The sequence below is a fragment of the Daktulosphaira vitifoliae genome, unplaced genomic scaffold (assembly GCF_025091365.1).
Source record: "Daktulosphaira vitifoliae isolate Bord-2020 unplaced genomic scaffold, ASM2509136v1 Scaffold_1, whole genome shotgun sequence".
Lineage (NCBI taxonomy): Eukaryota > Metazoa > Arthropoda > Insecta > Hemiptera > Phylloxeridae > Daktulosphaira > Daktulosphaira vitifoliae.
In genome coordinates, this window is record NW_026099572.1 from 42,086,779 (window position 1) to 42,100,357 (window position 13,579).

Genomic DNA, 13,579 nt, shown 5'->3' on the forward strand with positions numbered 1-13,579 from the left:
CACTATCATAAGAAACTCTTTGATGCAAATTTGTAGATAGTGTTTAATTTTAAGAAATTGGTAGATTATTTCAAAAACAACAATAACTCTTATTTCCTTAATTTTATTCCGATTAGTTATTTGATTTATAATTATTATATATAATAATCAATTTTTAAATTATATATTATATCATTTTTATAATTAATTGTTTTCAAATTATTATTGATTTTGATTTTTAATATGATAAAAGTTTAATATAAAATTCTATAATAAAAGATTAAAGATTAATAATCATATCAAATTCGACAATAAATACATTAAAAATATTAGAAATGAATCATTTTAATTGTTTTTATGGACAAAGCTGTTTAAGGTACTTTTTATTTGATTAAGAAATTTTTTTTTAATTTTTGAAGGTAATATCTTCAACTAAATACGAATTGTAAGCATTTGACATATCATTGAAAAAAATAGGTTAATTGAGGGTTGGAAAAATAAATCGCAGCCACAAAAATAAACACATAGTAAAATAATATGAACATGAATAAGAAATTTTCTTCTCATGAGGGTAGACTACAGTGATCGGATCCTTGATATTTATTAAAGTTAATGAATCTAAATGAGATAAAAATAAAATGATTTGAACATTTTTCTAACTAAAAAAAATGCAAAATATTAATTGCCACGGGTGGATTCGAATTTGGTACCCTAACCGCAAAAGAAACAAGTGTTATCGATTTGACAATTGTTCATCGCTTTCGCCAATTAATAAAATTGGGAATTTAAGCTAATTTGATATATGTTTAAAGGATGCAGTATTTCCGGAACATTGTCAAAAGTTAATTTGAAAAAGTTAGTTTTTGTAAAAAATTTGTTATTTCAAATCCCCCTTGTGAGCAGGTTAAGTGTTAGATTTTCAAATAAAAGAAAAATATTTAAGGTTTCAATAAAAAAAAAAATTAAGTTGATTTGTTAATTTTTCAAAAAGTTATGGTAGTTTTAAGAAAAAAAATGAAAATAATGACAAAATTCACCGATTTTAAAAATTGTAATTTTTATGGAGATTTCTCCCATTTACCAGGAACGAGAGAAATTTTTTCAATTTTTAAGGGTAATGTCATCAACTAGATACGATTTGTGATCTTTTGACATATTGTTCATCAAAGTTGGTCCAGTGAGTGCTAGGAAAAAGTGGCAAAAAAAAAAAAAAATCACATTATCGTAAAATTAATACCTTCTCAGCTTCGCATCAAAGTTAAAATAGTAGGCTACTTTAAACATTTTTTTTTGGGACTCTCAGGCGATGGTTAGTTGTATTGTCATTGTTGTTGCATCGTCATTTCTGTCTTTTGTTATAATTGTTGTCTATTTTACTTTTACTAAATTAATTGTTATAATACTTTTGTTTAGACAGTAATTAAATATTTTTTTTTAACTTCTTACTTTCAACAATTAGCATAAATATTTAAAAAAATAATCATTGGAATTATAAACAGAGAAGGAAGGTACAATGTAAACTTAATTAAAATATTTGAAAATAAAATAAATAAAAATAATTTTATTAACTATAATGTATGATAAAAACAATAATTTTTTTAAAAATTTGAATTTTATTAAAAAAATTAGTCATGTGTTATTATAGAAATACTAGAATTATTTAAGTTACTTTTCCATCAAGAGATAAAGCCATAGCATGTTTTCCTCCAGAATGTACTGCTACAATTCTAATAACAAATTGGCTAAGTCCTGGTATTTGTCGAGGTAATGTAACTTTACCACAAAATGGAATACCTAGTCGACCACCACTACTATCACCACAAACAAAAACCTACAAAATTTTTGCACATTATATCATTGTTAAATATTAAGATATTAAATTTCTTATACCTTGCCCTCATTTGAAACAAGAAATAAAGATTTCGATCCTCCAATAATTTCAATTGGTTTAAGAGCTGTAAGGGCTTCATTAAATGTTGGTCTCTTTATTTTTGAACCATTTAAGCCTCCAAGTTGACCCTTATCATTTAATCCCCAAACAAAAACAGCATACTCTGAATCTACTTTTATCTTATTTTCAGATTCGGGTAAAGGTGGAAATTCCTTAATAAACATAGAAGTATTAAAAAAAATGAATATTAATTATTTTCTTTACATAAAATATTGTTCATATTTTATATAATATTATAACTCAAAAATGATATTTATGAAAAATTTGTAGTAGCTATGCTAAAAATTTCCCTTGTGTTTTTAATTATTAATTAGGAATTAAATCTTATTTAACGGTATAAATTTATTAATTTATGGTGTACAAGAGTCATCTGCATCTTGCAAGCATGTAATCATGATTTAATTTACAGAACATCTGAACAAAATGTTCATCCTCTTTACATTATACTATTTACTATTAAATTATAATGTAATTTTGAAGAGGTTCAGACTTAATAGTTACTCACTAAATACACGCCTGATACATATTAGGCAAATTTTGTTAAAAATTATTTTTATTTTTAAAGTTTTTTCAGAAAAATATCTTAATTATTAAATTTGTACAGTTTAATGATGGAGAAACAATTGTCAAAATCACATTAACACACTGTTTACATGATAACTGGTATTTAAATACATGTAAAATACAAGAAAGTTACAATTTTTTTTCAAAAAGTATTGTTTTTTTTTTTTTTTATAAATTTCCATTGATAAAGTAAAATTATTAAAAAAACATAAATATAATTAAATGAATGTTTTTAATAAAAATATTACTTGAACTGTTTCAAAATTAGATACTAATGAATTTGGAATGCTTTCTTCATTTGATAATGTAACATCAATTTTTAAGCTATTGACAATACATGTGGAATCATTAGTACGCATTGTTATCTCAATACATTGATGACACTAGGAAAAATTGTAAATTTCAAAATACATTAATTTTAAACAGATAATTATTATTAAGTTTTAATTAAAGCAAATCTATAATATTATTTACCTTATTTGTATAATTTAATAGTTGTAAGCATTTATCTAAAGGATTAACCGTGATTCTATTTATTTCTTCCATAATATTAAAAGAAACGCCACCTTTTACTATAATAAGTATAGGTTTATATTGTTCATTCTCTTCATTTAATTTTATGATTAAGGAACAAATAGCTATGTTTGATAAAAATTCCAATTTTATCCAATGCTAAAAATGTTATATACTTTATGAACTATATCTAAAATGTGGTACTGAAAAAGTTTTACAATTCCTTTAGGATTTTCACTAATCCAATTATTATCAGATTTCCAATCAAATAAATGGGATAAAATATTTTCTTCTGCAGATGATGAATAATTAGCAATAAATTTTGATATTTCCTCTTTATTTGGATAATTTGAAAATGTTTGTACATTTTTCTCTAATTATAAAATAAAAATTGAATTAATAAAGAAAGATTATTTTTAATATACATTTTTTTTGAATATTACTTACCTTCAATATTGTCATTTGATAATTTTACTTTCTCTATTTGTTTATTGTTATCTATTAGTGTATAGTCAATGGATGATGTACCAAAATCTATTAACTCTATGTGAATGTACCGCACCCAGTAGACTATACCAATAGTTTTCCATTCTACCTTTAATTTAATAATGTTTTATATTTTGATGATAATTTCAATTAAATAGTATAAGAATTTACTTTAACATTAAGATCATGAAGGCCTCCTTGTCTCATTATTTTTATTACTTTGCCCTCACTACCAATACCAATACTTTCATATTCCCTGCAACAGCGAACAATCATTCCAACATCTACAGCAGATTGGACATATTTTGCATAACTATCTGCACTGTCAAAATCTATTCTCTTTTTAAAAACAACTTTATCTTCATTTATAGGCTAGAAATAAAATATAGTTTATATTATTGTTATATAGAAATCACAATGTACAGATTCTTAATTTACGAGATCTGTACATTCTTCAGTAAATGAAGCTTCATCTCTATCAGAGTAATCTTCATATGAGGAGAAAGTATCAGTAACATCAGAAAGATTTTCATTTTTTCCTTCCATCAATAAAGAAACCAATGTATCAAGAGTTGTATAACCATGAGCTTCTATAGCACTGAAGACACTTTGTTTGTTAAATCCCATGTCAGATAATTGAGCTAACAGCATGTTTAAAGTGCTTTTTGAAAAATATTTAGAATATTTAAATTGCCTTGCATTAAAAGACTGCATATTTGATGTAAGATATTGTGTTAAATTAATTGCAGCTTCTTCCAATTCATTTTTAGAATATTCTGGCTTTATCGGTGAAGGTTGTACTGCTTTAGACAAGATGTGTTGAAATAGGTTTTTAGACTTTACATCATTATGTATTGGTTTAATCATAATTTTACGTAGTAAAACTCGGTTTTCAAGAAGACTATTTACTACTTTTATACCAGCTAATAATGCTTTTTGGTAGTTAAGAAAAGATTCATTAACAGAACCCCCTAAAAATAAAATTATCATCAAATTGTTATTTTGAAAAATATTAAGTATCAGTTTTTGACACTAACCAGTAACTGTTTTAAACAATTGATTATTAATTACTACTGAGAACATTTTTGCCCATGTATCAATCATAGATTCTACCATGAAATCCATAGCTATTTTGCAAGTTGGAATATTTTCAACATCTTTTATGAAAAAACTGTCAATTTTTGCAGAACTATGAACAAGTACTTTGAGTTTACCTTTTTTCTCAATTTCTAACACCGTGGCTTAAAAAAATAATAATAGTTTATAATATCACTATTTTTTGTACAGTCTTATAAATTTTTATTGCCAAAAATTATGGAGTGATTAAATTTTACAAAAAGTAATTAATTTTATAGCTAAATGGAAAATATAATTTTATAACTAAGGGTGAAATAATATTCTTTTAAATTAGACATAATTTGATGCTGATATTCTCATATAGGTGAAAATACTCTTTTTATATTCTTTAAAAAATCAGTGAAATATGCTAAAATTATCTTAAATATCTTAAAATCGAAATATACATTTATTAGCATAAAAAATAATAATAAAGCACTAAATTAGTTTTTGCTTATATTAAGTTAATTTATAAAATTACTTTTATTTCGGAAAATATATTTTCATTAATAAAAAGCTTGTTCTATACAGGTATACAATGTGTTTCAAATTTGATACACAATTTCTTAAAAATTATTAAAGAAAAAATATAAGGTTTAAAAAACCACAATAACGCGTAATTAAATAAATTTTTTTTCATTCCTTCAGGGTTAAAAAAACTAATTTAATTTTCTTAAATGGGAATCTAAATACACAGGTGGCATGTAGTGAGGGTAGAGTGCACATACACCAATCAAACTGTAACACTGGAAGGATCAAAAAAATTATTTAACTACGTAATATTGTAGATTTTTAAAACCTAATCATTTTTCTTTCAATAAAAATGTAAAATTATCAAAAGTTTCTCAAAAAAAGGGCATCACATCACAATTGGATCATCCTGTAAATTTCTATAAAATAAAATAAACTTGAAATAATTTTTTAACTTTTTAAATTATTTTGTATAAACTACCTTTTTTTCCTTAAAAAGTCTCGTTGTAATAAATTATTATTCAATGAAAAAAAAAAAAATTTCAATTTTATAATTTTTTTTCCAAATGAAATTTACTATTTAATTAAGTATATCACAATTCATTAAAATTTAAAACCCATATTTAACTGAGAGTACCCCAAAAAATATGCAAATAAAATTCTGAATTATTACATTTTTAATTGAATTGGATTAATAAAAAACTCATTTTCATGTAAAATTTAAGAAAAGTACGCAAATCTATTCACTTAACATACTGACTTTAGAGTCTGTCATATGAGATCTTTTATAAGACTTGAAATTTTTGAAGTCAGCCCTATAAATTACACTCAGGAAAATTTCATATAAAAATATTTTTATTTTGTAATTACATATTACCTTAAATCACAAAAATGTAATGAACCACCCCAATTTATATATAATAACATATTCTAAGTATTCAGGTTAGCATGCTTAAATGTTTTACCTTTAATATTATCTTTAAAAATAATATCTCCCCCAATTCTAGGGCGATTATCGTATCCACCGACAACCATCAATGATGCCATTGAAGTATATGATAATCCTTGAGATTTCTAAAAATATTTATTAAAAATAAGAGAATCTTAAGTTATACAAAATTATGAAATAAACTTACAAATGGACTTTTTTCAAGCACAGGATTACTTAAATATTCCGTAGCTGTTATTAAGTTCAACATAAGTGTTGAATCAAAGTAAGAAGGTGAATCTGGTTCATTTATTTGTCTTGAAATATTATGTAGAGTGCGTAATAATAATATACATTCTTCAGCTAAAGTGGTGGAATATGAAGCAGTAAGCGGTACTGATGGTTTACCATCTTAAAAAAATTTTCATGTGATATTAATATAAGATCATAGAATATAAATTTTCAAAACATCAATTATACAGTGTTCAGTAAGTAAAAAAAGTGGTCAGTTGTTACAAACAATGAGAACAATAGAAACTTATTTCCTTACCTACTAAACATATGTTAGTTACCTATAATGTCATATTTAGAATTATTTTGCATGACAGTTGATCCAATTATTTCCAAAAGAGCTTCAACAATAGTTGTAATAGTTGATGAATCAATAGTATTTGATGTTACTAGAGTTTTTATTAGTTGTAAAGCTTGAATCTAAGAATACATTATTTTTTTTCATTAAATGATTGGGTTAAATATTATTTTTATATCTAGGGTATATCAGCTACCTAAGTTATTTTAGTACTTTCCAGAGAGTTCTAAAAATAAATTTTGTAGATTTCTTTTCTAGGGGGAAAAATGATGTTTTACCGCTATATACAAGGTGATTTATTACAAACCACTTGATTACATTCAAAATAAATACAATAATGGGAAAAATATTTTGGTTGTTTAAAGTTACATATAATTTTTGATTTATCAGATATAAATTATTTTTAAAAATCATCTCTAATAACTTATAGGTGTGTCAACTTCTAAAGCTATTTAAATTTTTATACCTAGGCGGGAAGAACAGTACGGCCAGAAAATTACTAGGCATAAAAATAGTACTGTACTCACTTCTCACCTTCAGTTATAACTTTAAATTGTTAAAAACTTTTTTTTCCCATTATTGTATTTATTTTGCAAATAATCGAGTGGTTTATGGTAAACTGATCACCCTGTATTCATAAAAAATACAAATTAATTACAGAAAAAATAAATCATATTTAATTTACCAGTAAATAAGTTTAATAAGTAAACTTGTTCTGTTATTAGTTATAAAATAAATCTTTTTTTTTGATAGAATCATTAAAAAAATTAGTAAGATAAAAAATTATTCATAATGCAAGAACCATCAAAAAAGATACATACAAATTTACACATAATACCAAAATTATAATTTAAATAAATTATAATAAAGTCAAATAAAGATTATGGTAATTTTGGCAAAATCCAAAACGTAGCCCATTTTCAAACAAAACTTTATCTTCTTCATGTTATACTATTAACTATAATTATACATTATATAACTATAATGTTATTTTAAAAAGAAGTCACATGCTTGATACATATTAGGCAAATTTTGTTAAAAATTATTTTTATTTTTAAAGTTTTTTCTGCAAAATACCTTAATTATTAAATTTGTGCAGTTTGATGATGGAGAAACAAATGTTAAAAGCACATTAACCCACTGTTTACATGATAATTGGTATTTAAATTCATGTGATACAGTAGTAATGATTTTCAATAAAGGAATATTGACCCATTCTAAATGAAAATTAGTTGAATTTGAAAAATTGCTCTTTGGCCAGTTTTTCTATAAATAAAAAATAATTAACAAATTATTATTTAATAACACGAGGTACTTTTCAATTATTGATTAGTATTTATTTAACCTTAAGTGTACTGTAAAAATACTTTGATAATATTTGAACAGAATTTTCATTATTTTTTGGAAAAATTGCAACTGATAATGCTAAACAATTAAGAAATTTGATCATCACATATTTAAGCACTTCAAAAGGATTTTCCATAGCATTTTCTAAAATTCCTAGTTCAATTAATATCATTATTACTATTTTTTTTTTTTGAGATAAAACTAAATTAATTTATATATATAATAAACTGATAATTACCACCATCATTTGTGAAAGATACATTACTATCAGCTTTTTCTTCATTTGTCTCTAAACCAGGAGCAAGTTTTAAATCATATTTTCCTTCTTTACCCATTCTATATGAGTTAGAAACTCCATGATCCCAAAGAACTCTAACCCAACCATCATCACCAACTTTACTTACAATTTGGCCTTCACCAGGTGTTGAACCATCCTAAATTAATTATAGTATAAGATTTATGATAATTATTTATTATACAATCTTTTTAAATTTTTATTAATATAATACTTGATTGTCCCATTTCCAGTCTTCTCCTCTTACTACTCTTGTTCCTAATTTTAAATATGGTATAATTTCAGCTCCCTTTAAGCTTTTTGTTTTATTTAAATCTTCTTCATATATAACTTGTTTTATATTAGTTATTTCTGATGGCTGGGTTGTAGTAAGATCAAGTAAATTGATAACTGAATTAATTGTGGATAAAATGCTGCAGCTTATTAAAATATTAGATTCTTTTCCATTAAGAACGCGAGTGATTGACCCAAAAGTTGCAATTGCAAATCTAAAAAATTAATCATGCAAAAAAAAAAAGTATAAGTAATAATTACATAAATATAAATAAAATGGATAAATCAATATATTTGATATAATATTGATATTTTTTTATTGAAACAAATTGTTTAATAATTTCTTACCTGCACCAAACCATCTTTTTAACACTTAATATTTTTTCTCTAACATTATTTGATTTTTGTATTTGTCCTATATTAAAGACAATATGTTTAACTTGGTCTAAAAAACACCGCATAAAATCACATTTTGTTATAAGTAACTTCAGTTTTAATGGTACTGCTGCATATTCAACATCATGACAAATACTATTTCCTCCCCCAAAAAAAAACAATAGACAATAAAATAATATGATAACCAAATAATTAAAAATAATTTTTTTTACCTAGATGACATGTTATTAGATACTTTTGATAACCATCCAGTTAAGATACAATATTTTACAGACTTAATCATGGAAGGGTTTTTAAATAATTTATTTATTAATTCAAAACCAGATTTTATTATGTAACATCGATCAACCTTAGCAAAAAAAAATTAGCAAACATAAAATTGATTATTTAAATGTAAAAGTAAAATAAATGGGAATTACTTCTGCATGCATTAAATTTCTTAGATCATCAATATTAACATTTGACAATATGAATGATAAAATAATTTTACTAATATTAATACGTTTCTCTTTTTTATTTTCTTTCTCTTCATCATATGTTATTTTTAAATCAGTATTAGTACCTTAAATGTAGATGTAAATTTAATAATAATACAAAAAATTTTGTTTGAGATTTTAATACAATGAAACAAAATATACCATTTATTGATCTGATAAAACAATTGAAACAGTTTTAAAACCCAATAAATATTTCATAAAAAAAACTAAATTTAACCATTTACTTAAGGTTAAGGTTATAATTTTTTAATTGTTGAGGATTATTAATTTCTATTTTTTTAAAATAACTTAAAGATATTTTGAGTACTATAGTAATGCATAATTTTTTTTGATTACTGACCTTCTGTTGTAATTTCAGTTTGTTTTGAATAAGTGCTTTGATTTTTAGCACAGTTATTTGTTGAATTATGCTATAATTTGAGTATTTAATTTTTTAAATAATAAACAATTTACACAAATTAGATTTTTTACTAAATAAATGTATATACCTCATTAATATTTGGATTGTGATACAATGGTAAATTTTGATTACGAGCCTTATGATTTTTTATATTTTTATTAGTTTTAATGCTGGAAATTACAGAGTTAATTATATTTTTCCAATGTGATTCCACTTTTATAATAGGAAATTTTTCAGCAATGGTAACTTTATGTGATAAAATAGGAGCTATTTCATTAAGTAAAAATCTAAAACAGATTTAAATACTTACTAAATTAAAATGATAAAAAATAATTATGTAGGTATACATACCTACATCGTTCCAATATTGGATTGCAAACTTCTTTATAATTCAAATTATTATCTTGTTTGATTTTAAGAATTTGAATTTTTATTTGACTAAATATTTTAATAACTGTGTCAAATGGAATAGATTTATCTAAAGAAAAATAATTTAAAATTTATCAATAAAATAATAAAGTAAAAACATAAAAAAAAAAACCCAGCACAGTGGGGTCGCGGCATAGTGGGGATGTTGCATAGTTGGGTCCAGTATAGATTTAATCTGACAGTGATTAAAATCACTATCATAAGAAACGCTTCGATGCAAATCAGTAGATAGTGTTTAATTCTAAGAAATTGGTGGATAATTACAAAAGCTACATTATCTGCTAGTTTCTTATTAATACCCTGATTAAGATAAAGTATGTCGAATGAAAAAGGGATTATTAAAAAATATTATTTCTCATAAAAAAATTGTGTTGATTCGTACACTTTTCAATGAGTTATAGCATTATAAAGTTAAAAATGTAACCAACCCAACCCAACATCAACTCCTATTTCCTTAATTATATCCAGATTAGTAATTATTTTAATTATATATTATATAATTTTTATAATTAATTATTTTCAAATTATTATTGATTTTTAATATGTTAAAAGTAATCATTTTGAACCTACTTCTTTTTGTTCTTTAAAGTGAAAGTTTTAATAAAAAAAAAATGAATTTATTACCATAACTTTTAACTCAACTTGCAAGTTTGAAATAAATATTATTAAATAGAAAAAAATGAAATTGGTAGATTATTTCAAAAACAACAATAACACTTATTCCCTTAATTTTACCCCGATTTATAACTATAATATATGAATACATAATAATTACAGTAATTAAATTGAGTATGAAAGTGGTATTCAATAATATAATATTGTAATTTTTACGGAGATATTATAAAAATAAAAAGGAGTTGTATATTCATATACTTTTAATGCGTATACAAATTTAAAGGAATTTATGCAATACTTTTTAATAAAAAAATTTTGTTACTTATGAATAAATACACTAAACAAAAGGAACTTTCATCAGAAAAAAAATATACTTTTCTAAATAAACTTTTCGTGATGTTTTCAAATGTGCAATTAAACTTTTTCTATTACTTCTAAGTTTTAATATTATTACTTATTATTAAAAAATAAGTATTTACATATAAAAAAAAATAATTAAGAACAAAAAAAATTGTATTAAATTAATACTGATTTTGATTTTTAATATGTTAAAGGTAATCATTTTGAACCTATTTTTTATTGTCTTTTAAAGTGAAAGTTTTAATGAAAAATACCTTCTCAGCTTCGCATCGAAGCTAAAAAATGAATTTGTTACCATAACTTATAGTTCAACTTGCAAGTTTGAAATTGACATTATTAAATTGAAAAAAATGAAATTTTTAAGATTAATATGCAATCTGGAAATTTTATAATTACTAATTACAGTACATTTGTCAGAAAAATTCGATTTTTTTACATTTTTATCGTAATAGATAACTGAAATAGAAAGAATAGTAATCATATCCTAATAACTTTTGGTGTTTAAAAAAATTCTGCAATTGAAATATTCAGAACTTAATTAATTTTAATAATTTACTTTAATTAAATGAACCAATCAAACCAAAGTAGTTAAAAAGATTTACTCAATTGAGCATATTATCAAAAATATAATTATAATTGTAAAACTCCATCGTTAACTTCAGGTGAAACTAAAAATCATTTTTTTTTTAAATTTATGATTTATATAGCAAAATATTACTAAAAAATTTGGCATATTATAGACTGGTAGTAGCACACAGAAATAGAGTTAAAAAATTAATAAATTATAAAGTAAAATTATTTACTTTTGTAGTTGAATACTTTTATCATATCAAATTTAATTCGACAATAAATAATTTAAGAATATTAAAAATTAATGATTTTAATTGTTTGTATGGACAAATCTAGTTAAGCTAAGTTTTATTTGAATAAGGAATATTTTTTTGATTTTTAAGAGTAATAACTTAAACTAATCATTAACTTAAATATCATAAACTTAAATGAATCATTTGACGTATCGTTGAAAAAAGTAGGTCTAGTGAGGGTTGGCAAAATAAATCGTAGCCAGAAAAAGAACCACATAGTAAAATAATATTAACATGAATATCAATTTCTTCTCACGAGGGGAGACTATAGTGATAAGATCCTTTATATTTATTGAAATTATTGAATCTAAATGAGATAAATATCAAATGATTTGAAAATTCTATTCTAACTCAAAAAAAAAATGCAAAATTTTAGAAGCCACAAACGGATTTGAACCTCGTACCCTAGGCGTTAAAGATCAAGGTGTTACCCATTCGGCAACTATTCGTTGATTTTTGTTGCATGATAAAATTGGCTATTTAAGCTAACTCAAATTTAAAAATTACTTTTTCGACTTTAAAAAAGTAAAAAATGTTAATAAGTATAATATCATATGTCTTATGAACTTTATTCTATGTCAATGAAATTATATAATATTCATGAAAGTCAGTTTATTCCCCTAATAAAATATTTTAAAATAAAATAAAATACAAAACCTAGAATTTTAATAAAAAATAGCATATTTTTAAATACGGTAGCCTTTTGCGCATAGAAGATAGGTCGTCGGGACAAATTTTTTTTTTTCATTTAGTAGTACATAAAATAAGCTTTAATTTGATATATGTTTAAAGGACGCAGTATTTCCGGAACATTTTCAAAAATTAAGTTGAAAAAGTTAGTTTTTGTAAAAAAGTTGCTATTTTAAATCCCCCCTGTGAGCAGAATAAGTGTTAGATTTTCAAAAAAAAATGATATCAAATGAAAGAAAATTACCTAAGGTTTCAATATAAAGAAATATTATTTTGATTAGTTAATATTTGAAAAAGTTATGGCAGTTTTAAGTACAAAAAACATCGTTATAAAAGGTGATTTTTATCGCAAATATTACATTTTTTTTATAATTTCGACAGCCATTTGCACATAGAAGATAAGGTGTCGGGACAAATTTTTTTTTTTCATTTTATAGTACATAAAAAAAGCTTTAATTTGATATATGTTTAAAGGACGCAGTATTTCCGGAACATTTTCAAAAGTTCAGTTGAAAAAGTTCTATTTTTTATACAATGTTTCAAAGTTTGAACCCCCCCTATATAAGGGGAAATTGTCTAATTTTAATAAAAAGTATGTCAAATGGAAGATGTACTTATAATGTATTTAGAAAAAAAAAAATTGTGCTGATACATGCATTTTTCGAAAAGTTATAGCATTTTTAAGTTGAAAATTAAAAATTGAAAATCGAAAATTTTAACACAAAAATAGTGTTTTTTTAACTACGGCAACCGTTTACATGCAGAAGATAAAGTGTCGGGACAAATTTTTTTTTTTCATTTTATAGTACATAAAATA

At 23.3% G+C, this 13,579-nt stretch overlaps 1 protein-coding gene across 1 annotated transcript in view; it reads right to left on the reverse strand.

Moving 5' to 3' along the window:
* LOC126895053 (E3 ubiquitin-protein ligase HERC2) overlaps nt 1-13,579 on the reverse strand; it is a 44,205-nt gene that overhangs the window by 18,438 nt on the left and 12,188 nt on the right. The window contains exons 25-46 of the mRNA XM_050666513.1: nt 10,157-10,283; nt 9,894-10,092; nt 9,746-9,815; nt 9,328-9,470; nt 9,121-9,257; nt 8,861-9,043; nt 8,454-8,727; nt 8,183-8,378; nt 7,943-8,097; nt 7,675-7,863; nt 6,581-6,719; nt 6,217-6,419; nt 6,046-6,154; nt 4,531-4,734; nt 3,932-4,464; nt 3,665-3,865; nt 3,455-3,602; nt 3,226-3,380; nt 2,969-3,166; nt 2,743-2,877; nt 1,870-2,082; nt 1,649-1,810 (exon numbers count right to left, since the gene is read on the reverse strand). Coding sequence (XP_050522470.1) covers nt 1,649-1,810; nt 1,870-2,082; nt 2,743-2,877; nt 2,969-3,166; nt 3,226-3,380; nt 3,455-3,602; nt 3,665-3,865; nt 3,932-4,464; nt 4,531-4,734; nt 6,046-6,154; nt 6,217-6,419; nt 6,581-6,719; nt 7,675-7,863; nt 7,943-8,097; nt 8,183-8,378; nt 8,454-8,727; nt 8,861-9,043; nt 9,121-9,257; nt 9,328-9,470; nt 9,746-9,815; nt 9,894-10,092; nt 10,157-10,283 — 4,073 coding nt within the window. The remainder of the gene's footprint in view (nt 1-1,648; nt 1,811-1,869; nt 2,083-2,742; nt 2,878-2,968; nt 3,167-3,225; nt 3,381-3,454; nt 3,603-3,664; nt 3,866-3,931; nt 4,465-4,530; nt 4,735-6,045; nt 6,155-6,216; nt 6,420-6,580; nt 6,720-7,674; nt 7,864-7,942; nt 8,098-8,182; nt 8,379-8,453; nt 8,728-8,860; nt 9,044-9,120; nt 9,258-9,327; nt 9,471-9,745; nt 9,816-9,893; nt 10,093-10,156; nt 10,284-13,579) is intronic.